Genomic DNA, 26931 nt, shown 5'->3' with positions numbered 1-26931 from the left:
GGGGAACAGGCTGCAGGCATCTCACTTCTGCCCTAGAAAGCCTCTGCATTAGAGCTCCTGCCCCTTCGAGCTGCCCAAACCAGACTGCATGGGAAGCAGAGAGAGGTTCCTGCTGTCCACTTCTAGGAAAGGGTTTCTCTGGACGCTGTAGCACACTTTCTTTCAGCTTCCTTCTGCAAATGGTTGCCTGGATACACTGAGGTCACCTCTGATCCCAGCACTGTCCCCTTCTGGTTGATTCTCTAAATATAGAACTCAATGGAAAAGTTCCACAAGTGGCTTGTTGCTGGGAAACTGCCTGTGTCACTCTGCATGGTGCTGGATCCCTGACCATGCACCACAGCGGGGTTGTCCAGACCACTCCACAGACCACTGCAGTTCCTCAGCAGGCTCTGGGATCCCCCAGGCCCCTGCTTGCCTTTCCCTAAAGGCTTCCTATTGCTGGTGTCCCAAAGAGGTTATCCCCAGGAAAGGGTTTGAGTGGACTGGCAGAGCAGGATAAAGCCCACGCTGTTCTCTGGCAGTCTGCAGTCTTCTCTCACCTCCTCGCCTTGTTTTCGGGTAGGTTGCACGACCAGATGGTAAAGATAAACCAAAGCCTTCACCGCCTGCAAGTAGCGTGGCGAGAAGCTCAGCAGAGCTCCAGCCCTGCTGCCGACAGCCTCAGGGAGCAGTTTGAGCGCCTCATGACCATCTATCTGTCCACCAAGACGGCCGTGACGGAGCCGCAGATGCTGCAGAACTGCCTGAACCTGCAGGTGTCCATGGCAGTTCTGCTGGTGCAGTTGGCTGTGGGGAACCGTGGGACGGAGCCGCTGGAGCTCACCTTCCCTCTGCCCGCGGTGCAGGACAGCGCCTTGGCCTATGTACCAGGTGAGACCCTCGTGCTGTGCTGCTCACCCTGCACAGGGCCTCACTGAGGTGCTTAATGGACATTCTGCCTTTGGAAAGAAGGTGCTGGGATGTGTAGGGAATGTCGGCTGCAACTTGTCAGAAGCTCTGAAGGCAGCTGGGACCTCCGAGGTCACTTAACAGGCTGTGATCCTGGTGCCATGCAGATGAGCACTGGGAGGGCTGACCCTAGCAGGGCATGGTGCTGCAAACTTCCACTAAATACCTTCTCAATTTACTGTTCTCTCCATGTGCAAAGTCCTCCTTTTGTCCTCTGTTGTCTCGAGATGTGTGTAACTGCGTACGATGGGCAGACAGCTGCCGGGTCCTGTGATGGAGTGAATCCCGTGTGGATCGGGCTGGGTTTCCCTCATGTCTGGCGTGTTCCGACACAGTCAGTTAGGTCCCAAAGCTTTAACCAGAATGGGGGTGATGAGGGGAGAGTGGATGGGAGGCTGAGAAGGGTGAGAAGAGCTCATGCACTCATGCACAGTCTCTGTTTGCAGAATTCTTTGCTGATAATTTGGGTGACTTCTTCATTTTCCTGCGGCGTTTTGCTGATGACATCTTGGAGACATCTGCGGATTCCCTGGAGCACATCCTTCACTTTGTCACTGTGTTCATGGGTGACGTGGAGAGGTACGTACAGCCACGGTGCGAGCCCTGTGTGCTGGCAGAGCTCTCAAGGGGGACTAGGAGGGGAGGCTGCAGGAGAGGCACTGGGGCTTGGTTTATGCAGCCATGAGTGGGTTCATCCCTTTGGAAAAGCTCAGTCCTGCCTGTAGGAGGTACAGGGAATGTGACCCAGCCTGAAGGACCCAGGTGTTACAGGAGGTGTAGATGGGATTCAGTGTCTAAATACCTGTTTGGTCATATTCCACCGGAGCCTCGTCAGCTGGAGCCCCTTTGGTCCTTGTTAGAGGAAGGCACTGGGATTGATCTGTTTGGAGTATCTCTGTGGAGGCTCCTGTGGGAGCTGAGCAGGACTGAGCAGTGGTATCGATCCTCCCGGTACAACACCGCCGCAGACACTGCATTTCTGCTCTCCTTTGTTTATTCTCGTGTGTAAACACAGCAGGGTGCTGGAGGCTTCACTTGGTTGGCAGCTCCTCCTGCTCCCCCCGCTGGCCCTGGCAGAGGGAGGCTGTGGCACTTCCTGCCTTGGGCAGTGGGTTTGGCTTCTGCTCCATGTGTGTGGCAGACAAGAACTGTACCCTCAGCTCGGTGATTTGCACTGGGCAGGAGGTGAAATGCTTTGGATTTGCGGAATGAACGAGAAGTTTGCTAGGGAGCAAACAAGTCAGTGTGGGCTGTGAGCTGTTCCCACTGCCAGAAAGCTGTTGTGGGAGGGATGGAAGCAACAGCTTTGCCATTCCCACACCGTCTGTCCTCCCTGCCTGGTTTAACTGTGGTATTGAGTGCGTGCCTGTGCCCGTGGCTCCGGTATAGCGAGTAAGCTCTGAACACCAGCATTAGCTTTACAGGCAGTCCACAGCAAGGTGGCACTCCTGCAGGGATGGAGCATTCCCTGATCCCGCACCCTCCTGATGCGCTGGGTTTGCTCTTTTGCAGGATGAAGAACCCCCACCTGCGAGCCAAGCTGGCAGAAGTGCTGGAAGCTGTGATGCCTCACCTGGACCAGGCGCAGAACCCCCTCGTCTCGAGCGTGTTCCACCGCAAGCGCGTGTTCTGCTCGTACCAGAACGCCGCCCACTTGGCCGAGGCGCTCATCAGAGTCTTTGTGGATATCGAGTTTACGGGTGAGCACCAGAGGGGAGAGCTCTTCCCTCTGCGGCAGCTGCAGGGGGAGCGTCCCCAGGGTTTGAAACGGATCTGTTCTGGCTTTAAGCTGCTCGGTTGCGTCAGGCCTGCAACATTCCAGCACAACATTGGTATTCCCAAACTTCTGGTTTGTGCAGAGCTATGTACCCAGAGAGGATGACCTCCAGGGCTCAAGCTTTTCAGCTTTGCAATGCTGTAGCATTGGGTCCTTGCCCATCGCCTTCTAGAGTGGGGTCAGTTGTACTGTGCCTGTGCCCAGTGCTGCGTGGAAAGATGTTTCTTTACCTGTGCATAGGTGATCCACACCAGTTCGAGCAGAAGTTTAACTACCGCCGCCCCATGTACCCCATCCTGAGGTACATGTGGGGCACGGATTCCTACCGGCAGAGCATAAAGGTGAGGCGGGAGGACATTGGGAAGTGTGTTTGTGCAGTTCCCTAGGGAGCGTGCCGGCCTGGGCTCTCCCAAAGCGCTCAACACGTGCTTCTTCCTTCCAGGCTCTGGCTGATTATGCCTCAGAGAACCTGGAGGCAATGAACCCCCCTCTCTTCTTGCGCTTCCTCAACTTGCTCATGAACGATGCCATTTTCCTACTGGATGAAGCCATACAGGTAGGGCTGAGCATCCCGAAGAGGAGCTCAGGGACTTCATCAGATCCAGCATGAAGCATGCTGGGAGAGTCACAGGGAAGTTTCCCTGCTGCTTATCTGGATGCAGACAGGCTTTAAACAACCTCTGGGGGTTTTGAATATCAAATCCCCTCGGCCATGCTGCAGGTGTGATCCTGACAAAGGCCCTTTGTCTCCAGGGTGTTCTCCTTTGGGTTTATGAGGTGTTCCTCTGGTGCCGGCCCAGTGCGGGACAGGGCTGGCTTTGCCACCACTGCCTGTTTGCCAGCCTGTCCTCCCAGCTGCTTCCCTGCCCTGTCTTTGCAGTACCTCAGTAAGATCAAAGTTCAGCAGATCGAGAAGGACCGTGGCGAGTGGGACAGCCTGTCCCCGGAGGCTCGTCGCGAGAAGGAGTCCAGCCTGCAGATGTTTGGTCAGCTGGCACGCTTCCACAACATCATGTCCAACGAAACCATAGGCACGCTGGCCTTCCTCACCTCCGGTAGGGAGAGCAAAAACCCCTGCTGGGAGCTGGGGCCCGGGTGGCTCTGGAGCTCAGGGAACTGCTGCTTTCTGTTCCAGAAATTAAGTCCCTGTTTGTGCATCCGTTCCTTGCGGAGCGCATCATCTCCATGCTCAACTACTTCCTGCAACACCTGGTTGGGCCGAAAATGGGAGCTTTGAAAGTGAAGGATTTCAGTGAGTTTGACTTCAAGCCACAGCAACTCGTGTCTGACATCTGCACCATCTACCTGAACCTTGGGTATGTGATGGGGAGAGCTGGTCCATGGGGTGGCAGGAGACATCCTGAGAACACTGTGGCTAGCAGAGGCCCTTGGTGGGCTTTTTGGCAGGATGCTGTGCTCTTCTGTAACAGTCTTAACTCAATGATGCCAGGGAGTCAGACGCAGCCCAGGTGGCATGGCTGGAAGCTAAACACTTATCATGGTTACGTTCATACCTTGGGTCACTCTGGAAAGGGTCTGGGGGAAGCACTTCATTGCAGTCAGGCTTTTTTCTAGCCTTGAGTTCTCTGCTGGAGTAGTGCTGCTGTCCTGGGGGCTGCGTTTTGCAGCCTGATACACGTGGATTCTTAAACCTTTGCTCTCTTTCCACCTGCGGCCCAGGGATGAGGAAAACTTCTGTGCCACGGTGCCCAAGGACGGCCGCTCCTACTCGCCAACGCTCTTCGCCCAGACCGTCCGGGTCCTGAAGAAGATCAACAAGCCTGGGAACATGATCGTGTCCTTCAGCAACCTGGCCGAGAGGATCAAGGTGAGAACCCCACTGAATTTAGGCACACAGAAAAGGAGGGACTGGTTGCTGATGTGGTTGTTCTGCCTGTGTATCCCTGTGTCTTGCTGTGGGGAGGGATTTCTGGGAACGGGGCTTTGTCTGAGGCTCCCATGGGGCAGCACCCACCAGTAAACGCTTTAGCTGTGGGCTAGGAGCAAAGAACCAGGTTAAAGAACCAGAAGCCCCAGTGGCTGAAGGCTCCACGTGCCGCCCAGTCTCTTGCAGACCGGCAGCAGCAGGAGGAGGAGACGTACGCAGATGCCTGTGACGAGTTTCTAGACCCCATCATGAGCACACTGATGTCTGACCCCGTGATCCTGCCCTCATCCCGTGTCACCGTGGACCGCTCGACTATAGCCCGGCACCTCCTCAGGTAAGCGGCGCTTTTGGAGGCCTGTCTCACTTGTCTCCTGCCTCCTCCTGGCCTCTCCTGCTCCTCATTTTATTTCTAGCACTGGGACTGTCCAAATGATCCCCTCCGTGCTTTGTCTTTCAGTGATCAGACAGACCCTTTCAACCGGAGCCCCCTCACCATGGACCAGATCAGACCAAACAGAGAGCTTAAAGAGAAGATCCAGCGGTGGCTTGCAGAGAGGAAGAAGCAGAAGGAGGAGCTGGAGGATACGCTGAACTGAAAACAGGGATCTTGGCCCTAGACCTACAATCACCGGCCAGATAAATGCCTCGTGGGGCAGTGGCTGGAGCTCCAGAGCAAGTTGCCACCTTGACTGAGGATGTACCACGTCGGCATCGATCCTTGGACCTTCCCTTTCTTCCCTTGTTCTGTCTCTTCCTTTCGAGACTTACTGTTTAATACTAAGACTTTCCACTGCACTACAGCTTTGAGCCTCTGCGTAGGGAAGAGCACAGCCTCTCTGTGTGTCCTGGGGCCCCGGCCCTCTCCCATTTGTTCTTTCCCAGCCACGCCAAAACCTTCCCCCTGTTCCATTCCTTCTACGCCCATAGGCTCAGTGTGAAGGCGCCGCCGTCCCCAGGGTCAGATGTGGGGCGGTTGTGCTAACTTGTACATGCTCGTTCGTTTTCCTGATGTCTGCTGGGGCCAGAGGGGTGCTGGAAATTAAAGGTGGAGATGATCTTAGAGCTGGTGCTGGAGTCTGGCAGCGGCGGGGCGGCCCTCGCTGTAGGACAGCCTCGGACTGGGGCGGGAGCGGCACCCTCGGGTCTCGAACTCGCGGCTCCCGCGGCGGCGCGCTCCGCCCCGCGCACGTGGCCCGGGGGCTTTGCGGGCTGCCCTCGCAGGTGCCTGATTGGAGAGGCAGGGTCAGGCGGCGCGAAGGGCAGCCGCGGCTGCGGGGGCCTGGGTGGGCGCGGGCGCGGCGGGGTGACATTGGGCCGGGCAGCAACATGGCGCAGAAGGTGGTGCAGGCCCTCAGCACCCGCGGGCCGCAGCTCCTCAGCGGTGAGCACCGGGAACGGGGACGGGGGAGCGGGAATCGGGGGGGCCGCGAGCCGCTGGGTAAACGCGTGTTCTCCCCTCTGCCGCAGCCGCCGTGGCGTACTCGAAGCCGCGCCTGGCCACGTTCTGGTACTACGCCAAGGTGGAGCTGGCCCCGCCGACCCCCGCCGAGATCCCCCGCGCCGTTGACAGCATGAAAGCCTTGATCAGGGGCTTCCAGACCGGCCGCCTGGCGCAGCTCACCGTCAGGGTAACGGCGGGGCGGGAGCTGGGGGCACAGCACCGGGGAGGGCCCCGGCATCGCTCCACAGCGTCCCTGTGGCTCCTGCTGGGCTCTGAGCCCACGGGTCAAGCCGCTGCCTCCTCCTCCTCCCCCTCCCGTGTGTATCAGCCCATCCACGCAGCGTGAGACAGGGCCCGCAGGAGTCACGCGTGCTGCAGTGGGCTTTGTCCCCACCTGGTTGACCCTCCAAAGATGTGTGGCGGTTGGTGCCGGCTTCCAAAGAGCCGCATTTATAAGATAAATGTAAATGATACAAGATACACGCTTACATTTATCCTATTTATTTTGCTCTGAGGAGGTTCTGCAGCCTCCTGAGGTCCTGCTGGCTGGATTCTGCAGTAATTCCTAAGACACACTGGCTTGATGTGCTCTGTTGGTGCCATGGAAACCGAGGGAGCTGCTCGCAAGAAGCTGAAGGAGCTGAGGGTTGAAGCAGGTTTTCTCTTTTCTTTCAGGAAGCGGTGAGGAACGGGCTGGTGGCCACAGAGGTGCTGATGTGGTTTTACATCGGAGAGATCATAGGCAAGCGTGGCATTATCGGGTACAACGTCTGAAGGCTCATCCTCAGTAACACCGTCCTCGGGGCCATGTCCCCAGTCTATGTCAGGGTGGGTGACAATAAAGCCAGAACCGGTGTTGAGCTGTCCTGATCCTTTGTGGTGACTGGGGCTCTGGTTGTGGAGACTGGCTCTGTGGAGCAGGAGTCTTCCAGGGTAAGCTGAGCTTGACCATACCCATCGTCCTAGCACCAGCACAAGCTGCCCAGGAGCCCCCAGGGCTGCGTGTTCTCAGCCAGCTCCTGTGTACAAACCCCAGTGTAGCGCCTGCTCACTCACATGTTTCCAGAAACTCATATGCAGGAGAAGTACTTGCGGGCCAGGAGTTCTGCCAGGGTAGGACTTGCCTCATTTTATGGTCCTGGGAGATGGTTTCTAGCCAGGGCTGCTTCTTGCTGGTGCTGTTCTCAGGGCTGTGTGCTCAACTCACTGGTGCATCCACAGGCCCCAGCCTGGCTGCCCTGATTGCCCCTGATGCCTCGGGCACAGCTGTTGTGCTAGTGGCAGGGTGATTCCTCTCCTCCCCACCACAGAGCTGACATCCTGAGTGCTTCACCCCAGCAAGAGGCCCTGTGAAGTGCTGGTGGGCGGCCCAGGTGAGTTCACAGCACTTGTGTGTTGGGTGACTGGCAGGGCATCAGTGGCAAAGCTTTTCTGGTTGAAAATAAAGGCTCCTGACACAGTGACGGTGGCTCACAAGTGATGGGGAAACCAAATGCAGAGGAACCCACCCGCTTCCATAGGTGAGTCTGCCGCCTCAGTGTCCTGTGCCCACCCAGGAGACCATAACTTCGGTTGCGGCAGCAGCTCTGGAGAACTTCGTTGGTACCTGGGACTCGCTGCGTGCTCCTGTTGCTCCCTTTGCTGCCCAGGACTTTGGAATTTCTCTCTCCCCTCTGAGGAGGTGATGCTTGGTGCAAATCTAACCAGGGCTGCAGCCAAATGTCCTGCCTGAGCCTGCCAGACTGAGGGATGGCCCTGAAAATGGCACCTCACTGGGAGCTCTTCACTCCTCCCTTCCTAAAGCCATTGCCCAGCAGGAAGATACTGCCAGGCCCCGCAGCACAGGGAGGTGGCTCTTGATCAAGATGGACAGGAAGGATTTAAAGCATGATCTTGACTCACAGAAGGTTTCTGGACCAAGGAGTGACTGTGCCTGATGTTGCTCAAAGGCTGCCCACCCTGTGGGACTTGTTCTGACCTGTGCACTCTGTTCTTGGGGCGGACGGACACGCACTGGCAAGGGAGCTGCGCCGTGGGGGGTACTTCAGACTGCCTGTACTGGGAGGATTGGGTTAAACCAGACTGGCAAAGCAGGGCAGAGCTCGGGCACGCTCCAGGCCTGGTCGTGCTCCCTCGAGAGACAGGCACAGTCCAACTGGGATTTCCCTCCCTGAACTCCGCGTGGGAAGCCCCCGAGCACCCCGGTCTGAGAGGAGCAGAAGCGGCACCTCTGAAGCCCGTGGCCTGCAGGAGCTCTCCTTTGCTGCTCACACCGCAGAGCCCCCTGCCCGGTGGCCTCCGCCGTGGGGCAACGGCCCCTGCCTGCCTCCGCTGCGCTCTGCCGGACACAGGTACCGCACGTTCCCCAGACGGAGCGCTCTGTAACCGGGCTCGGTGCGCTCCAGCTCCCGCCTCTCGCCCGCGGCCGTTGGGGTGGCTGCCACCGGGGATCCCCGTCCGGGGCCCAGGGGCGGGTCCGCCCCGCGCCCTCCCGCCGGCGCCCCTCGCCCCACGCCGGGCCCGGCGCTATGGACGCGGGTGGCGGGGCCGCCTATGCCGTATGCGCGACCCCGGGCACCGGCTCCTCGCGCCCTCCCTCGGCATGTCCGCCGCGGTTATGCGGGCTGCTTGCTGCTCGGTACTGCAGCAAGCACGTTCCGGGGCCCTCCAGAGGGGGGCCCCGCGCCTGGATGGCCCTCCGAGCTATGAGGCGCTGAGGCGACGGGAGGCTGAGCTATCCAGGACGGGGGGCCGCGCAGGAGCTCGCGCCCGGGACCCTGCATATCGCCCAGCGTTATGCCGGGCTGGCATCCGTCGCTAATGGCTTACTCAGGCGCCCGGGCGGCGGGATGGCGGGGCCCCGCAACCTGCATGAAGCCCGCTGTTATGCAGCAGCTCTAAGGGCCGGAGAGGCGGTATCCAGGGCGCGGGGCGCGGCCCGGCCCCGCTCTCTGGCTCGTCGCCTCACAGTAAAGATGGCGCACAGCGGTCGGTGGCGCTTCCCTGCCCGGCCCGGCAGCGGCGGCTGGGGCCGCCGGGGGCTGGGAGGGTCCCGGCTGCGGGTGCCGGCCGTGCGGAGCCTGCGACCCGCCGAGCCGGCGGCGGCGCCGGCGGCGGCGGGCGAGGGAGAGCGCGGCGGCCCGTGCTCCGGCGGGGCGGCGGGAAGCGGGGGAGGCGGGGCAGCGCCGGGCTCCGGCGGCTCCGGGGGCCCCGCGGCCGGGGTGGGACCCGGCTTCGACGCGGCGCTCCAGGTCTCGGCCGCCATCGGCATCAACCTGCGGCGGTTCCGCGCGGCCTGCGGCGCCGAGGCGGGCAGCGGAGAGGTGAGATGGGGCGGCGGGGCGGGGGGGAGGGCGCGGCGCGGCCCGCGGGTCCCGGCCCGCAGCATCCCCGCTCCGCGGCGGCGGCGGCGCGGGCACACCCCCTGCCCGCACAGCCCTGCCCGCGCCGCACGGACACACCTACCCCTACCGCGCCCGCGGGGCCCGCGCCGCCGCTCCCGCTCCCCGCACAAAGGGCGCGCCCCGCCGCCGCCGCCGCCGCCTGCCCGCGGGCTGGGAGGGGAGGGGGTCGCGGGGGGAGCCCGGCGCGGCGGGCGGGAGCGGCAGGGGGGGTGACGGGGGGGGCACGGCCGCCCTCCGCCTCCGCGCCGCGCGGTCCCTCCCCGCGCACGCGACTTGCCGCCGGTGCGCCCTCCCCGCCGCCGCCTCCATTATCTTCCTCCCGCCGCTCTCTCCCTCCCTCTCCCGCGCCCCCCGCGCGGGGACGGACGCGCTTCCCCGCTCCCGGGAGGTAGGACGGGGCCGGGGGGTGGCTATGCGGGGCCGGGCGCGCGTCTCTCCCGGTTGCGGAGGCTGCTCTGCGGGGAAACGCGGCCTTCCCCCGCGGGAGGCGGCGCGGGGGGACCGCGGGCATCCTCCCCTTCGCGGCCCGGTGCGGCGGAGCCCGGGGCAGTCATCGGCCGCGGCCAGCCGGAGCGCCGGCTGCGGCTTTCCTTTTTTTTTCCCGTAGTTGCTCCTTTTCCTGCCTTCATCTTCATTTTAATTTTTGTCCGAGCCTTTCGAAGGCAGCCAGAGCAGGAGTCTGACAACAGCCCACCCACTGACAGCACAGGGAAGACATGATGGGGGTGTGTTGCTTACTACGAGCTGCAGCACTGCTTTCCCCCAGCCCTCGCTTTGCATCACTTGTTAGCTGCGTCCTTGCGCCAGCACGAAAATTCCCAGGGCCTTTGTGGCAGGAGCTGTGTTGGTTTGTTCAAGGCCAGGTCTATCTGTTCTTCTCAGGCAGGTTGTCAGCTGCAGAGTGGGAGAGCCTATCTTTGTTGATGTTTTGCTGGTTTCAGGAGCACTTCCTCGGTTTCTCCCTCGCTGGCCATATCAGAGTTTGTTAAATGAACTTTATTTATTAAAAATAGAGGTCTCTGTGCCTCTCAGCCTGGTTTGGGTGCACGCTGTTGAGCGCTGTGCACTAGAGTTGCTCACCCGCGGCTGAGCTGGAGTCACTCCGGGCTGCAGGGTTCAGGCTGCAGTACTGGGTTGGCTTTGCATGCCCAGGACTGGTCCTGGAGCACTCGTCACCTTTGTGCCCACCACTGCAGGTGTCACCTGGAGCTGCCCTCCCCAGGCCTGTTACCCAGAGCCCGGGTCGGAAGGGCTGCGGTTTAGGGCACTTGTACAGTCTCTGTCTGCAGTAGACTGGGTGCAGTGGAATTTACCAGGGCTGCTTAAAAGTAGTCAATGCATCTCCAGCGCTGGTTCAATGGCAGAAATGACTGAAATCCGCCAACCAACCCAACCACAGAGGTAACACGTTGCAAGGGGTTGGGGGCAGGCGAGCTGCTTTTTTCTTGCTTTTCTCTGAGGTGACACTGGTTGCTTGGGTTTTACTCTAATTCCAGTTGCCTTAAAGCAGGTTTTTTGCATCTCGGAATCCCTCTAAAACATTCTCAGAAGGTCTATGTGAGTTTGGCCTCTGGGGCATCCTTGCTTTAAAATAGCATCAGTATGTTCATGGTGCCAGCAGCTGATGGAGACAAGGTCTCTTGTATCTGAAGAAGCTTATTTCTTGCATTGCTTTTCTAGTTAGCTGCTAAAGTCTTCTGTCTAATAACATGACATACAGTGGAAAGTTATGCTCATGTCTTTGTGGCTTGGTGTCAGCAGATTGAGCTTCACCTGGGCTCTCAGGAGCAGGGGTTGAAGGGGAAGACCCCAGACCTTTCCCTCACCCCAAGTTTGCACAGTGTTCTGGCGTCCTCGGGGGCACATTCAGGTTCAGTTAGTTCACCAAGCTGATTTCTTTTCTTGGGAGAAATGGAGCAGTTTTGCACTGAAGGACCTCATTCTCCTGAGCATGACTGCATGTTTTATAGTCATAGTGAAGATGGCAGTGCTGCTGCTGGCCACCAGAAGCAGTAGGATGAGCTCTTCCCTCCTGTGGGATGAGTGTGGAGGATGCAGAAAGAGTTCCAGCACACGTGGATGCCCCCCATGCTCCCCTTAGGGGCAGGGGCAGCTGAGCATTGGTGTTGAAATGGTGAAGTTCTGGTGCTGTGTGGTACCCTGCTTTGGGTGGAGATGTTCTTCCAGAAAGGGGCTTCCAGAAGACCCTGCTGACCAGGGCTCATCAGTCCTTTGGTGCTTGCACCGTTCTCCGTGGGGCTGAGGGATCACTTGTGTAACTAACTACCTGTTACACTTGATCCTCATCTTGTCTCCTCAGTTGTGTTGTGGGATGGAGCAGACTTTGTTTCTGATGTAAAGGTACCCAAATTGTGGGGTGGCCCCGCATACTCCTGGGGTGTTTTGGGTGACACTGTAGGAACCCCTGGCCGCCGCTGCAGCTCTGTGTGTCACTGACTTATCCTGAAACCAGCTTGCTTTAAGGGAGCGACAGTACGATACCTGACTTTGGCACAGCAGGAGTTGGGGTGGGAGGTGGTGGCCTTTTAGCACAGTAGAGCTGTAAGTGGTTGAACATGGTGGCATTTGCACTGCGTGTCACCCTTTCGGCTTGATGTGAGTGGCACTTCCCAACAGGGGACATTTGGCTGTGCTTTCTTGGTTTATTACATCAATATTTGGTATAGAAGCAGCTTGTGCATCACTGTTAGATATCTTCTGTGCCTGTCAGTTGAGAGCTCCCTTCCCGCCTCCCAACTTTAATTGAAGCTTTGGGACATAAAAGCTGAGCATGTTGGATGCATGTTGACAGTTTACTCCATAAATCTGCATAGGCTTGAGAGCTGCAGGGACTTGAGGTTTGCAGCGGAACGTGGTGGCAGTGACAGTGTCTGTAGTAGCGCTGCTGCTGCAATTATACACAGCTTGTAATGTTTTACGAGGTGTGTGTTGGAGTCAGGGATGTTCACCCATGGCTTGTTTTGAGTCGGTACCAGATCCATGTGCTGGGAGGAAGGAGTGGCTTCGCTCCTGCCATGGTCACACCTCAGCTGCGAGTGCTGATTACTCCCTTTCCTCCACAGGCATTACAGTTTTGCTGCCTGCTTCCAAAGTCCCTCTCCTGGCTGATGCTGAGCAGCTGCTGTGAAACCACCTGGTGCTCAGTCTGTGAGGTTGTGGTGCTGAGCCCTGCCTGGTACTGCGTGCACATGGGGAGGGAACTGCCTGTAGGCACTGATGTAAAAACAGAGGCATGGTGCAGGCAGTATGGACCATGGCCCCAGAGGTGGAGGGCTCCTGCATGCTTTTTGTTCTTGCTGAAGACTCAGGTGCTCCTTTGTCAGAAGCGTGAAAATAAAGTGCATGTTTTAACCATCCTGGTGAGTGTCCACCATTCAGGCAGCGTTACACCGTATGGGAAACTCTCAGGAGTGGTTTTGTGAAGATTTTGGGGGGAAGGAGTGTGGGGTTCCCTGTGAGAAGTTGTTCTGTGTGGCAGTGATGTTGCTGGCGGCAGTGATGGGCAGGTGAGGTGGTTTCAATGCGCACTGACAGGTTTGCTCCAGGGGCTTTTTGGCACTTGGGTTCCTACAGCTGGAAGCACAGGACAGTCACTTGCTGTGGTCAGTCCCCTCTGGTCAGTCCTGTGCACCAGCAGGAAGTGAATTCTCAAACCTTAAGGACGAAGGATACCATGAAATTCCCAGAGAGGGGCCAGCTGTTCCCCACTGAGCCAAGCTGCAGAGCAGAGCTTGACTTTACCACCACTTCTGTGCTTTGCCGGGTGGATGCATTTCTTTAGGAGAGGAAGATGAGTTTGTCGCTGCTGCACGTGGCTTTTAATGCGTCGATACAACAACTTTAAGGCATATCCTAAGTTTTGCAACCAGCTGTTTTGATGTGTTGGGCAGCTTTGTTACATCTGCCTTAATTTAGCAGCAAGCTCTAGAAATCTTTTCTTTTCTTAGTTATCCAAGTCTGTGTGAAGTGTTACTTTCTAACTGTCTGGTTTGGACCCAGGAGAGGCAGATTACAGTTGCCAGGGCATGATGTTGCCAGTGATCCCTTAGAAGAGGTTGGGAAGCCTTGGTCTTGCTTTGGTTACAGAATGAATCTTTCTATGTAACAGCCTGGCTGACCCTCTTCCTTGGAAGTGGTATTGAAAGCTTGTTGGAACCGGCATGAGACTGCTTCCAGTGCTCTAAAGAGCATCCCAGAGCATTCAGAGTGGAAATTGTAAATGGCAGTTTCTCATCCAGGGGACAACCAGCGCTCTGTGGAAAATGGGGACCAACTGCGTTCTGTTAGTGGGCTGCTGCTGGTGACTTGGCTGGTGGGCAGGGGTCTGGCTAGTTGTAACCTCTGACACTAGGTGTTCTTGATGTCCTGGCAGATGAAACTGCTCTGCATGCTTCGTAACACTGCCAGGATGGGTGTACTGTGCTTCAGCCCCATAAAGAGCGGCTTTTCCTAATCCTGCAGTCCAAGGAGCTCATTCGGGAGGGTGCAGCCCTACTCATGGTTGTATTCTCATGGTGGATTGTCAATGGTACGCTGCATGGCAGCAGCAGGGTGTACCTGCCCGTTGGTGCAGTTGGGGCGGTTGCGTGGCAGTGACCAGGTGAGAGCTGTTCTGTGCTCTCGGGACACCCTGTGCAGGTCAGTGCTGTCTCGGGGTGAAGGCCCTGCAGAGTCATGCGTCACTCCCATCACTCCTGTTCAGAGCTGTCCTCTAATGAGAGACTGAAAGGACGGGCAAACCCTCAGCCAGGTCAGTATCCATCAATAACCCCAAGTGCTCCACTGCTCCTTAGCGATCCTGCATCGCGAGCAACTGCTTGGGAAGCATCTCCTGAGCTCCCAGATGACTGCTCCTGACACGAGCATAGAGCACATCCAGCATTTATCTCGGGGTTACTAATTGCCAACCTCCGAGGACGTTTACCCTGCTGAAGGAAGAGGAGTTTGTTCCATATTGTGCTGTAGTTACCAAGCAGGCTTTGGAGCGAGCTGCTATAAATAGCTTCTCTCTTTCCAAGAAGATGTGTAATTGGGGCCAAACCCAAGATGGTGAACGGGAAGAGAAGTACAGGGTTGTTCAGATGACTCTTCTAAAACAGCAAACCTTTTCAAGAGACGATTGAACAGCTCCATTGCTGCTTTAGTGCTTTTGACAGCTTTGAGGACAGTTCTGTGCAACTGTGTGCACCTGCAGTGGTACGGGCTCCAGTGTTACTCCACAGACACAGGTTGAAACTTCAGGCAGTGCCTGCAGGATAGTTTCTCACTTGAAGGTGGGTTTTCCTCTGAGATCTTTAGTTGGAAATTCTCAGAAAAGTAGGTTTGCTCAAGAAGGTTGCAGTAGAGATGTGCTTGCAACTTTTCTGTTCTAGTAGCTGGGCTACTGCAGGGAAAGCCCTTCTTCATCTGCTCGCAGCTTTGAGGTCGGGTAATGTTTGGGTAGGAGGTAAATGTGGAAGCTCTGCTGCCCATGGAGGGATCGACCCTTGCCTGCTGTGTTGGGCTTAATGTCTTGCACCTGAGGCAGACCTTATCTCATCTGTTTATGTATCATCCCCAGTGACCTTTTTTGTGTTGCATTATTCTTTCTCAGGTAAATGAGGTCACACTCAAAATCATTATGGTTTTTAATCACTCGCCATCTGTCAGGTTTTATAGTCACTTCTGGAAAACTGGAGGGAGGATGTTCCTGCTTCCTATGCCTCAGAACTGCGTTTGACGTACAATGCTGGCTCGGTGGCCTTCTCTGTCTTCCCCGATGTGTTCCAAGGCTGTCCTCTCAGGTGGTGACTTGAGGTCGTCGGTGCAGTGAGGAACAGCACCGAGCAGATGCGAACAACGTACTGGCCATGCTACTCGTAGTTGCAAACAGCCAAAGGGAGGCTTTTGTGGAGGGAGTTGTTTCACTGTAGGCAGTTCTGGTGGCTGCTCAGTAGGAAATGAAAAAAAATGAGCATTCCCAGGATATTGGGCCAGGGATGGGGATTCCTCCCGTTGAAATCACAGTGGGCACTCACCTGCCTTCAAGCCCAGTGTTGTGTTCTGGGCAGAAGAGCAGTGAGCAGAAAATACACTTGTGTATTATTTTGACACCAAACTGGCAGGTTCCTACCTCAGGTGCATCCTCATTCCCAGTTGCACGCACTCAGCCCCTTGCAGCTCTTTTGTTAGATGGGAGGTTGTTTGCATTTGCAGCTGGTGAGGCTCTGTTGAATATTGCTCTTGATTACCAGAAGTTTGCAGTTGTTGGCCAAGAGTGAGCATTTCACATGCACTTAAGTTGAGTGCCAGGAACTGATTTTAGTGTAAAGGATTATTTAGATGACACTGAACTTGCCTCTGTGGGCAGGGGTGGGCTCTTACTCAACCTTGGAAAGAAGTCTTTGTGTCTGTTACTCTTCCTGAAAAGCATTTGTTTGCTTTAGTGTTTGGTGGTTTAAGTCATGTGTTGGAAACGTGAGGAGTCCTTAGAGCCGAGCACAGCAGCGTTGCATAGGGAGGGCTCTGCATCTTGGGTGTGCTTCTGCTGTCCTTGCTCACTGAGCAGTCTGTAGGGTTCTCCTCCAAGGGGCTGTACACGTGCCTTGAGAGGCTTCTGCTGGCAGCAGTAATTTCTGTGTTCTTGGGGGAGATGTGCTCGCACGTGCAGGAGTTGGTTTCACTCGGCGTGTCTCTGTGCCCAGTGTGCGCTGTGTGCACATGCTATGTGTTTGGAAATGCTGCAGGTCTCAGTTCTGGCAGGCTAAGGAAGGTGAGTGGCTGCTCCCTTTGCATTCCTGACCTCGACTGTTGGTGGGCAGCCTGCTGTTCCCTGCTGCATCCACAGCATTCGGGCCACTTCAGCCTTAGTTTGTCTCTGTCACCAGGCTCTCTCCCCTTGGCGGTGCTGGGGACCCTTTTCCTTCTCACTGCAGGGTTGCGATTGCAGGATCAGCCTTGCGCGGTGGTAGGGAAAGGTCTGGGTGGGTGTCTGTGTGATGTGAGGATCCTTGGGTAGAAACAACACTTTGGTGTAATTTTATTTCTTTTGAATGGCTTTGTCATTGCTTTTTTCACATTTCCTGGGCATTGGTGCTGCAATGGCACAGAGCAGAGGGGGAACAGGGATGTAAGGAGGAAGGGCAGAACTGTCCCCTGCTCCACAGCATATGCTGATTAATTCCTTACAGGGATGATGAACTGCATTATCTGTGGTGAAAACTTGAATGGGTTCTGTTCAGGCTGTTTACTGTATCGGTATTGTTTGAGGATGAGAAACAGTGTGTCTTGGGTCTTGCTGCTTTTTACCTCTTAGACACAGGTGCAGGTCTCTGTGCATGTATTGTAATGTCCTTAAACTGTGCTTTCAGTAGCAAAGACTCTCCTCGAGGTCCATCCTGGAGGGAGATGAATTGGAAATGTCATGTAGAAAGCAGAGGCAGAAGGCGGCACTGTTTTGCCAAAGTGTTTCATCAGCTGCTCCAGGAAAGGTCATTTATTTACACAGCTCAGCTTCTCCTATTCAGGATGTTGCACCTTTTTGCTTTCAGGCTGCTGTTTCTGTAACAACTTAAGTCCACACAGATCCCTGAGAGGAGCCAGCGCTGCAGTAATAACTCTAGCATGCAGCCAGGTTGACATCTTGCTTTAAAGAAGCAAGCAACAAGTGACATCCCTGTTTTAAGAGTTCAGAGGCAACTTAATGCTGGCAAACATAAACACTGGAGGTGAAATCAGACTAGGAGAGCTGGAGCAATGTGCAAACAACCGTGCCACAAATTCTGGTGGCAGATGAGCAGGACTGAGTTTTGCACCCTCCCTGAAAAACCTGTCTGAATGTGAGCAGAGTGCCTTTAGTGTTGGAGGGAAGAGCTCTGTGATGAAGTCAGATTTACATCTCTCCTGAAGACAAAGCCTGAAGTGAATTAAAGAAAACCCTAACCCAACACCAGAAACCACTTTTCTTGTAATCAAGGGTCAGTTGTTAACATGAGTGCCCTTGATGTTCTGTAATATTCCCTAAGTGGCTACTAATTTCATTGTTCTTTGAAATACAACAACCAGTAAAGGTTGTGGTCCCTGAGCAAGAAATGCTTTCCTAGTGGTGACTTTGCTGGGAAACACAGGAGAGGAAGCACCCTGTAGTGCCCCTGGGAAAAAGCCTGCTCTGCCATCTTACCAGTTTGTGGTGTTTTTAGTGCTATTTAGTGCTGTGACATGCTCTGACTCCTGGGGTGCATGAGCGAAGCCCACGTTTGGGGATGGTTCTGCCTTCCTGTCAGTAGCATTACCCTAACTTGTTCCTTAGCCAGGCTTGGAGGCTCTTGTGTAGTGGAGCCAATGGATGGGATTCATCAGGAAGCACATGGACCTTGGGAGGGTCCAAAAAGGCCCTGAAATCATGCAGTTTCCTTCCAGAGGCCATAAGCATTGAATTATAGACCTCAGATGCTTCTGCTCATCCAGAGGGGCTTTTGCACAAGTTTAGAGGAAGTTGGTTGACATTTGTACTAGAAAAATAAATCTGGAGACACTTCTTTGGCTGGAGTATGTCTTTAGGGCAGTTTGATTAATAGCTTGGAGGAGGAGGCCATTGTGCTTTGATAGGAGCAGCAGAATTTGTGCATTAAGGGTTTGTTTCCATATATACTTGCCTTTGTTTCTTTTTGATCATTCTGTAGCAGCCTTATACATACATACAAAAGTTGTGTTTCCTCTTGAGCAATTGTTTGGTAGAAGAACAAATGCCTGAATGTCACTGGGGGAGGGAAGATCCTCTGGAATCCTTTTGTGCTTTGATCGCAGTGAAGTTCATTTTGATTTTAATACCCATGTCTTCAAATTTGCACTCTCCTTCTCATTGCAGGATGAACAGTTTCTAGGTTTTGGTTCAGATGAAGAAGTCAAAGTGCAAAGTCCCGCCAGGTCCCCCACAGGTACGTTCAAGGGGCAGGATGGGATGTTGACTTGTGTGTTCTCCTTTGCGATGGCTTTGCTGTGCCTGTCCTGTTTGTTCCATCAAATCTAACCCACTGTAAAAACCGCACCTGTCTTTGGAGTCGACTCCCTTAGTTTCAGAATCTGTAAATCTGGTCTGTTACGGAACAGGGAAACTGAGTCAAGGAGTGATATTGATGAAACCAGTGCTTGAAACATCATGTGAGTGTTTTGGAGAGGCAATTCTTTTAATAGTAAGGATCTAAAACTGATTTGAGTATTTCAGTATCTTTCAGTAGATTCATTGTTGCCTGTAACTGGAACCTTTGATTTTTTGGATACAAAACAAGTACAGAACTCTTGAGGATAGGCTATAGCTGAGCTGCTGCATTTTCAGCTTTCAAGAGGTAGGCTCAAACCATGATGGAACTGCTGGTGGATGAGTTCAGCTTTGATTTAGGTTCTTGTCAATAAATGCTCTCACCGCAGCACACTGCTCATTCACAGTGATCTACGTGGCTTGGCCTCGCCAGAGAGGAGCCCGTGGAAAGCCCTGCTCACAGGGTGTTCCATGTGAAGAACCATGCGTGTGGTCAGAGCTCTGGGAGCACCAGAGCTACCCAGGGGTAGCTGGGTTGGGGAAAATGCCTTTAAATGAACTGGTAAGGGTGAGTAATCAAGTCTTGCAATCTGCCTGTGAGTCCAAGTCAATGCCAAGTGCAAACTGTGTTGCAAAGCTAAAACTAAGGTAGGTTTTAGTAAATTGCCTTGTATCAGCCCCTCCCTGTAGTTGTTCTTGCGTTACTGACCCATCTCTCAGCAGTGCAGATGGATGGTACTAGAGGAGAAGGATTTTTTTTTTTCCCCTCCAGCTAGCTGTGATCTGCTTAAAAAAGAAAGAACAAAAAAAATATCTTTTAATGTGTTTGAAAGATGGCACATGCCCTTGGGAATTATTGTTCTCTTTCAACATCAGGTTGAGAGTAGGTTTGTGCTATTGCACACATAGCTTTGTGAAAAGGCAGAGAGGTTTGTTGGGAAACCTTGCTTCCAACTTTGTTGGATTGTGCTCTTCACATGTATTGATAAAACTGCAACTCATACAGCAGTGTGACTGACACTGAGTCCAGTGTGGCGTGAGTGATGCTGATCCGACTCTTGGGCAGTTTAACGTATTCTCTGCATTCTCTGCTTCCCTCCCAGTTAAATCCAGTCCCCGCAAGCCTCGTGGGAGGCCCCGGAGCAGTTCTGACCGGAGTTCAGCTGTGCTGTCAGACTCATCATCAGTGTGTTCCCCTTCAAGCAAGTCTGAAACCACATCTATGGAGAAAGTCAAGAAGAAGGAGTTGAAGAGTGGGGAAAAAAGGCGAGGAAGACCTCCAACGCTTACAAGTGTGAAGTTCAAATTGTCACAAGTAAAGGATGCGTCGGACATTCAGAAGGGCAGCAAAGAGGAAAAAGAGAGTCTGAAGAAAATCAAAAGGTCACCATCCACTACATTTCAGCAAGCAACAAAGATCAAGAAGTTAAGAACTAGTAAACTCTCCCCACTGAAATCTAAATTTAAGCCTGGGGCGAAACTTCAGATTGGGAGGAAGAGCGTTCAGATCGTGCGCAGGAGGGGCCGCCCGCCGTCCTCTGAGCGTTTGAAGATGTCCTCCACCTTGGTCATGAACTCACAGCTGGAGAAGCCCCAGAGGATTCGCAAAGAAAAGGATGGCACACCACCTCTTACCAAGGAGGAGAAGACGGCTGTCAGGCAGAGTCCACGCAGGATTAAGCCCGTTAGGATTATACCTTCCACCAAAAGGACGGATGCCACGATTGCGAAGCAGCTTTTGCAGAGGGCTAAAAAGGGGGCACAGAAGAAGATTGAGAAAGAGGCAGCCAAACTGCAGGGCAGGAAGGGCAGAACCCAGCTCAAGAACATCCGCCAGTTCATCATGCCAGTTGTGAGTGCGATCTCTTCACGGATTATCAAAACACCCAAGCGATTTATTGAGGATGAAGACTACGATCCTCCCATTAAGATATCCAGACTGGAATCTACACCCAACAGCAGGTTCAGTGCCACGTCTTGCGGCTCCAGCGAGAAGTCCAGCGCCGCCTCCCAGCATTCGTCCCAGATGTCTTCAGACTCCTCACGATCCAGCAGCCCCAGCGTGGACACATCAACAGACTCTCAGGCTTCCGAGGAGCTGCAAACGCTTTCTGAGGAGCGGAGCAACACTCCAGAGGTCCACACGCCGCTGCCTGTTTCTCAGTCCCCCGAAAATGATAACGGTGATAGGAGAAACAGGAGGTTTTCAATAGCAGAGAGAAGTTTTGGCCAGAGGACTACTAAAAAGCTGTCGGCCTTGCCCAGCGTGCCACAGCAGCAGTCCTCCTCCTCTCCTCCTCCCCCCCTGCTCACTCCCCCGCCACCACTGCAGCCTGCTTCCAGCATCTCGGACCATACCCCCTGGCTGATGCCTCCCACCATACCATTGGCCTCCCCCTTCCTTCCCGCTTCTGCCGCGCCGATGCAAGAGAAACGTAAGTCAATTCTGCGAGAGCCGACGTTTAGGTGGACCTCCCTGAAGCATTCCCGTTCGGAACCACAGTACTTCTCCTCAGCAAAATATGCCAAAGAGGGTCTTATTCGCAAACCGATATTCGATAACTTCAGGCCCCCGCCACTGACACCAGAGGACGTCGGCTTTGCTTCTGGTTTCTCAACCCCTGGTGCGACGGCTCCAGCACGCCTCTTCTCTCTTCAGTCTGGAGCGAGGTTTGACATGCACAAGAGAAGTCCTCTGCTGAGAGCACCCAGGTTCACGCCGAGCGAGGCCCACTCCAGGATCTTTGAATCTGTCACTCTGCCCTCATCGGTCGGTCGCACCACTGCAGGGGCCTCTGCCACAGGTGTCTCCTCTCGGAAGCGGAAGAGGAGAGTGTTCAGCCCCATCCGCTCGGAACCCAGATCTCCTTCGCACTCCATGAGGACAAGAAGCGGGAGACTTAGTACCTCTGACCTGACAACGCTCACCCCCCAGTCTTCTGTCTCTTCCTCATTAACGAGCATTTCTGTTAGTTCTCTTGCCACTAGTGCCTTAAATTCAACTTTCACTTTTCCTTCCCATTCCCTAACGCCGGCTGGGGAATCAGCAGAAAGAAGCCAGAGACCAAGGAAGCAGACGAGCACTCCGGCAGAGCCCTTCTCTTCCAGCAGCCCTGCTCCTCTCTTCCCCTGGTTCACGTCAAGTCCCCAGACGGAGAGAGGCAGGAACAAGGACAGGGCGGCAGAGGAACTCTCCAAAGATAAAGATGCTGACAAAAGCCTGGAGAAGGACAAGAGCAGAGAGAAAGACCGAGAGAGAGAGAAGGAGAACAAACGTGAGTCAAGGAAGGAGAAAAGGAGGAAAGGGTCAGAAATCCAGAGTAGCTCTGCCTTGTTCCCTGTAGGTAAAATGCCCAAAGAGAAAGTTGTCAGTGAGGATGTTGCAGCATCATCGTCTGCCAAAAAAACAGGGGGGCGGAAAAAGTCTGCGGCACTCGACCCTGTGGCAGATGCTTCTGCTGCAGCACTGGCCGACGCAGCAGCCAGCAAAACCAAAACATCCAAGAAAGGTAGAGGAGGGTTAGACAAGTCGGACCTGGACCTCAGCCCTGCCATGCCCTCTTTGGAGAAGGAAAAAGCCCTGCGTCTCTCTGCTCCTTCGTCCAGCACCGTTAAACATTCCGCTTCTTCCATCAGCTCTATGTTGGCTCAAGCAGACAAACTGCCAATGACTGACAAGAGGGTGGCCAGTCTTCTGAAAAAGGCTAAAGCCCAGCTCTACAAGATTGAGAAGAGCAAGTCCCTCAAGCAAGCAGATCAGCCAAAAGCACAGGTATTCCCTTTTCCAAGTTGTTTTATTATTTGCTGGGGTGCATCTTGAGTTGCACTCACCCTGGAAGTCACCGGTAGGTTTCACATCGTAAGTGTGAAGAATTAACGTGCAGAGCTGGGCAGCTGTTAGAGCAACAGATGGCAAATGGCCCAAGACCGAGAAACCCTGTGCAGAAGCTGAGGGGGAGAGGGAGCTGCTGTGTAGTCACCTTGGGGGAGGGAGCCCCGTCCTTTTTTCAGTAGAACCTCTTGTCCTTTTGAATTTATCCTCGCTGGGATCATCCAGGCTTACGAGGCTGAGAGTCCTTCTTTTTACCCCGATTCTGGCTAAGTGCAAGATACAAACGAACTCTTTTTTCAGTAGTTTAGAAGTTTGTTACGTGTTTCCCAGCCTTTCTCAGGGATGCTGTCTGTTCCCATGTTCTGAACTCTAGGGACAAGAGAGCGATTCATCAGAAACATCGGTCCGAGGACCACGAATCAAACATGTTTGCAGGAGAGCGGCTGTTGCGCTGGGCCGCAAACGAGCGGTCTTCCCAGATGACATGCCCACTCTGAGTGCCTTACCGTGGGAAGAGCGGGAGAAGATACTGTCTTCCATGGGGAATGATGGTGAGTTAGGGTTTTTTTTAGTCTTCACCTCTGGCTTCATACAAAGCCAGCTTTGGCTGACTGCTTAAGCCAAGGACTGCTTTGAATGGTTAAGGAGGGAGGGAAAGTGTGTTACAGAGTTCCGGGCTCACTGTTACAGTGCTGCTCAAACAGGGTGAATCCTGTCTACCATTGGTAGCTGTTATAAATGTGTTCTGCACTAAACTTCTCTTCTGCTGAGGGGCGTGTGTGCCTGTACATATGTACAGGTACATATGTTTGCTTGTGCTTGCACTCACACATGCCCCTTGTGTAGCTCTGCTGGTGTACCTGCCCTTAAGGGAATAAATTCCATGAGCAAATTAGACACTTGGAACATCCTTTGACATCAGTGAATTTACACTAGCAACTTTCTTGACAGATAAGTCATCGATAGCTGGCTCGGAAGAGGCTGAACCTCTTGCTCCACCGATCAAGCCAATTAAGCCAGTTACCCGGAACAAGGCACAACAAGAACCTCCGGTGAAGAAGGGCCGACGCTCGAGGCGCTGTGGGCAGTGTTCGGGCTGTCAGGTTCCAGAGGACTGCGGTGTCTGTACCAACTGTCTAGACAAACCCAAGTTTGGTGGGCGCAACATAAAGAAGCAGTGCTGCAAGTAAGTGTGTTTGAGAAACAGTTCAGCCCATCCCTGTGCTGCCTGGGATGAGCCCACGCGTACTTTGGGACAGGGAACCCTGGAGCATGGGCTTGGAGTGAATTTGCCCTGGGCTGAGGCTGGATCACAGCAGGGGAATGTGAACAAGGGCATTTTGGAGATCCCGCTTCAAGTTGTGCTTGTTTCCAAAGTTCACTTCTGGTTTATTCTTCCCAGCTTGACGGGAACTAGCATGGCACGGAAAGCGTTTGGTGTGAGACCAGTGACTTTGATTAGGCAGTGCGGGTTTTTGGGGGGAAGGCAGCACAGACATACGTATTTCTCTCTCATTTTCCCACATTGCATCCATGTAGAGCTGATGTTTTGAAGATGATGTTTATCTGGTGTACATACACTTGATATGACAAAGGTGTCTGAGGATGTCATTAAGCAATACTGCCCGTCCATATTTTCTTCTATCAGTTTTCACATGTATCACTTAGCCTGAACCTTTTGCTTTTTCAAATTGCTACATTAAATTGACTTAACAGACAAGATAATCTTGTCTGAAAAGGCAGCAGCTGAAGTGGCACTGTTAGAGATTGCTGTGGCATGAGAGCCGTTTCCACAGCATAGCTGTGAGGATCACTGTGCAATGCTCACCTGTGAGATGAGAATGCAGCAGATTTGCCCAGGCTGCAGGTGAGGTTTCAAAACCACGTGTTGAGAGTGTGGGAAACCAAAGGGAAAACGCAGAAGAAAATAAGAATTTTCTTTACACACCTTTGAAGGGCAGGGGAGTTGCCTGGGAGAAAGTAGTGGGTGTATTGATAATGGTTTTGTCAAGTTTTCACATGGAGCTTTTACAGACTGCCCTCTCACTGCCTGCGTTCTTTTTCTGATTTCCTGGCATGCTCTTTCTTTTTAGAATGAGGAAATGTCAGAATCTACAGTGGATGCCTTCCAAAGCCTATCTCCAGAAGCAAGCTAAAGGTAGGCTGAAAGACTTGGCTCGAGTGTAGCGCCAGAGAGAAAGTTTCATCTCTTAACTTGCTTTGTTTTAAGTAAGTGGCAAATCATTTGAAGTCGTGCCATTTTGGCAGTGTTGCTTTATTGATGCTTCTTCTTCTAGCTGCAAAAAAGAAAGAGAAGAAGTCGAAGACAAATGAAAAGAAAGAAAGCCATTCTGGAAAGAACCAGCTGGACTCTGGACAGAAACCAACTCCTCAGAGTGTCGTATCGAGAGAAGACAATGCGGTAAGGAAGAGCAGTGAGCCTGCCCGTAAGCCCACTGAGGAAAAGCATGAGGATGGGAATTCCTCCGTTCCGGTGCCAGAGCCCAAACAGGTCCCTGCGCCTGGAACCAGAAAGACTGGCAAGCAGACAGCCCAGCCAGCGCCGCTCCCTCCTCCTCAGCCACCCAGCTCAGGACCTTTGAAAAAAGAAGCACCTAAACTTGCCACTTCTGAGCCTAAGAAAAAGCAGACTCCCCAGCCAGAAATAGGTAAATGGGACTGTTTCTCCTCAATACTTGAGTCATGTTAAGTAACAATATTGGTGCCTCTAAAAGCTGTTGGCTTTTAAACCCGAGAAATGCTTGATGATCTGGTGAAATTACAGCAGGTTCTTTTGGAAATGTGGCTTAGATCTGGCTGCCTTTTATTGCGCTACGCTGTGTGCTGGGGCAGAGAGAAAGCTGCCCAGCTTCACTGGGGCTTGCAGTCACGTGCCTGGGCAGTCTCCAAGCATATGTCACTGACACTAGGTCTGCTGGCTGTTCACAGTCTGGATGTGAAGCAAGAGGAATGTAAGCTTTTGCTACAAGCCCATAGTCTGCTATGGCACATAGCACAGGGCAGCTTGAGCAGTGATCAGCGAGGCAGCTCTGGGACCTGTGTGCCTTGGCTTCAGGCTTTTAGTGGAGCAAACTCCCTCTCATGCCTCAAGGAGACTGCTCAAGCTGTGGTTGGTGAGGTGCAGTCACAGAAGGGGGTGGAAAAATTCTGCTCTAAAATTCCTCGCACGTTACCCAGCTGATTTTCTTCCCTTTTCTTCTCTACAGGTGGCTGTTAGTTGCTTGAAATACTCATAATTTTTCCCCCCTTCCTAGGCACAGAACAAAGCAAACAGAAAAAAATTGCTCCCCGTCCAACTTTCCCTGTGAAACAGAAACCAAAAGAAAAGGTGAATACTGCTTTTTGTACCCAGTCAGTACATTTCAGGGACCTGGAACTTCAGTCTTTCTAGAAAATAGAACGGTATTACTTAACCCATGTGCAGATTAATTATTTTTGTACTTAGAGATGTTAGGTTTCTCCTCGTGGCAGGATGCAGATACCAAAGTAGCCAGCATATGCCTAAGATTCGGTTCAGACGTTCACTTGTTCTCCAAGATTTGCATGTTTTGTGGTGGAGGCTAACTTCTCCATGGAACATGGAGCTGCCTTCATCTTGGAAACAACTCTGTTATGGAAAAAAAACCCACAAACAAACAAGCCCTAAAAGAATTGTCTTACTTAAATATGAGAGAGAAGCGCATAAGGACTCATTGAGCCCAGAGTTGCCCCACTGCAGCAAAATAAAAGCCAATGCTCTGCTGAGAGAGCAACATGATGTTAGAGAAGAAGCAGCAAATTGTATTAGAGATGTAATTGCGTAATTGCGTGTGGAATGCTCCCAAGCATGGTTTGCAGAACGGTGACTTGCACCTTCCACACGCTCTGAACTCCATGGTGGTTTGGGGGTTTTGTCTGTGAATCATCTTCGGCATTTCATGTGATTTTGGTGGAGTTCTGACGTTCAGGGTTGGGATTAACGCCGGCTCCTTTACTTGACTAGGAAAAGCCCCCTCCTATAAGCAAGCCAGAGAGCAGCACGCTGAATTTGCTCAGCACTCTGACTAACGGAAGCAGTTCCAAGCAAAAGCCACCTACAGATGGAGTCCACAGAATCCGAGTGGATTTCAAGGTAGAGGACAAAATGTTTTAAGTCTTTGAATGTTACCTGCCTCTAATCACTGGAGCTAGAGTCCCTCAAGAGTGCTGGCAGTGACTTCTAAGTGTGTGTGTCTGGTTCCGTTCAGAGAGAACTGCAAATAGGAGCCTTCAGGACAAGTCACTCGGTTGATTCTTAGAAGCTGGTTATGCCTTTTTGTTTTCCTTATAATTAGAATACTGGACGAAGAGAGACTTAAAGCTTTAAAACCTTAACTGTCAATGTGTGAGGATGGGCGAGAATGTGAGGTTTATGAAGAATGATTCCATTAAGATGGAACTATAAAACCTTGCCACAACTTGAGCCAACAAGATTTGGGGAAATGTTAGTAACTTGTAATTCAAGATATTTGGGGTATATCTGGGGGTTCAAATGAGAAATCCTGTACTTTTTTGAACAACAGTGTTGAAATAATAAACGTGCATATTTTCCTAATCAGAAT

General features: G+C 53.4%; 3 protein-coding genes across 3 annotated transcripts in view; all 3 read left to right on the top strand.

Moving 5' to 3' along the window:
- Positions 1–5676, top strand: part of UBE4A (ubiquitination factor E4A) — a 130795-nt gene extending 125119 nt beyond the window's left edge. Inside the window, exons 11-20 of the mRNA XM_061478111.1 lie at positions 566–873; positions 1398–1530; positions 2464–2651; positions 2969–3069; positions 3171–3284; positions 3609–3783; positions 3864–4044; positions 4409–4556; positions 4793–4950; positions 5074–5676. Coding sequence (XP_061334095.1) covers positions 566–873; positions 1398–1530; positions 2464–2651; positions 2969–3069; positions 3171–3284; positions 3609–3783; positions 3864–4044; positions 4409–4556; positions 4793–4950; positions 5074–5212 — 1645 coding nt within the window. The 3' untranslated portion in view covers positions 5213–5676. The remainder of the gene's footprint in view (positions 1–565; positions 874–1397; positions 1531–2463; positions 2652–2968; positions 3070–3170; positions 3285–3608; positions 3784–3863; positions 4045–4408; positions 4557–4792; positions 4951–5073) is intronic.
- Positions 5677–5879: 203 nt separating this feature from the next.
- ATP5MG (ATP synthase membrane subunit g) lies at positions 5880–6917 on the top strand. Its single transcript, XM_061478011.1, has 3 exons — positions 5880–5997; positions 6084–6244; positions 6733–6917. The coding sequence occupies exons 1-3, from the start codon at positions 5943–5945 to the stop codon at positions 6829–6831; spliced, it is 315 nt and encodes a 104-aa protein (XP_061333995.1). The 5' UTR covers positions 5880–5942; the 3' UTR covers positions 6832–6917.
- Positions 6918–8905: 1988 nt separating this feature from the next.
- KMT2A (lysine methyltransferase 2A) overlaps positions 8906–26931 on the top strand; it is a 41116-nt gene continuing 23090 nt past the window's right edge. The window contains exons 1-9 of the mRNA XM_061478090.1: positions 8906–9380; positions 18328–18397; positions 19602–22270; positions 22704–22881; positions 23282–23516; positions 24424–24488; positions 24628–24999; positions 25606–25679; positions 26334–26462. Of these exons, the coding sequence (XP_061334074.1) occupies positions 8907–9380; positions 18328–18397; positions 19602–22270; positions 22704–22881; positions 23282–23516; positions 24424–24488; positions 24628–24999; positions 25606–25679; positions 26334–26462 (4266 nt within the window). The 5' untranslated portion in view covers position 8906. The remainder of the gene's footprint in view (positions 9381–18327; positions 18398–19601; positions 22271–22703; positions 22882–23281; positions 23517–24423; positions 24489–24627; positions 25000–25605; positions 25680–26333; positions 26463–26931) is intronic.

Source organism: Pezoporus flaviventris, unplaced genomic scaffold (genome assembly GCF_033815535.1).
Source record: "Pezoporus flaviventris isolate CSIRO_AGI_PZ_B2104156 unplaced genomic scaffold, CSIRO_AGI_Pfla_v1 ptg000113l, whole genome shotgun sequence".
NCBI lineage: Eukaryota > Metazoa > Chordata > Aves > Psittaciformes > Psittacidae > Pezoporus > Pezoporus flaviventris.
The sequence above is the reverse complement of the archived record's forward strand: the minus strand, read 5'-3'. Positions and strand labels throughout refer to the sequence as shown.

Bases quoted from the DNA above. Each gene is read 5' to 3' on its own strand.
- ATP5MG (XM_061478011.1), top strand. From the start codon at position 5,943: ATGGCGCAGAAGGTGGTGCAGGCCCTCAGCACCCGCGGGCCGCAGCTC. The intron at 5,998-6,083 runs GTGAGCACCGGG...CCTCTGCCGCAG, and splicing joins CGGGCCGCAGCTCCTCAGCG to CCGCCGTGGCGTACTCGAAG. The intron at 6,245-6,732 runs GTAACGGCGGGG...CTTTTCTTTCAG, and splicing joins TGGCGCAGCTCACCGTCAGG to GAAGCGGTGAGGAACGGGCT.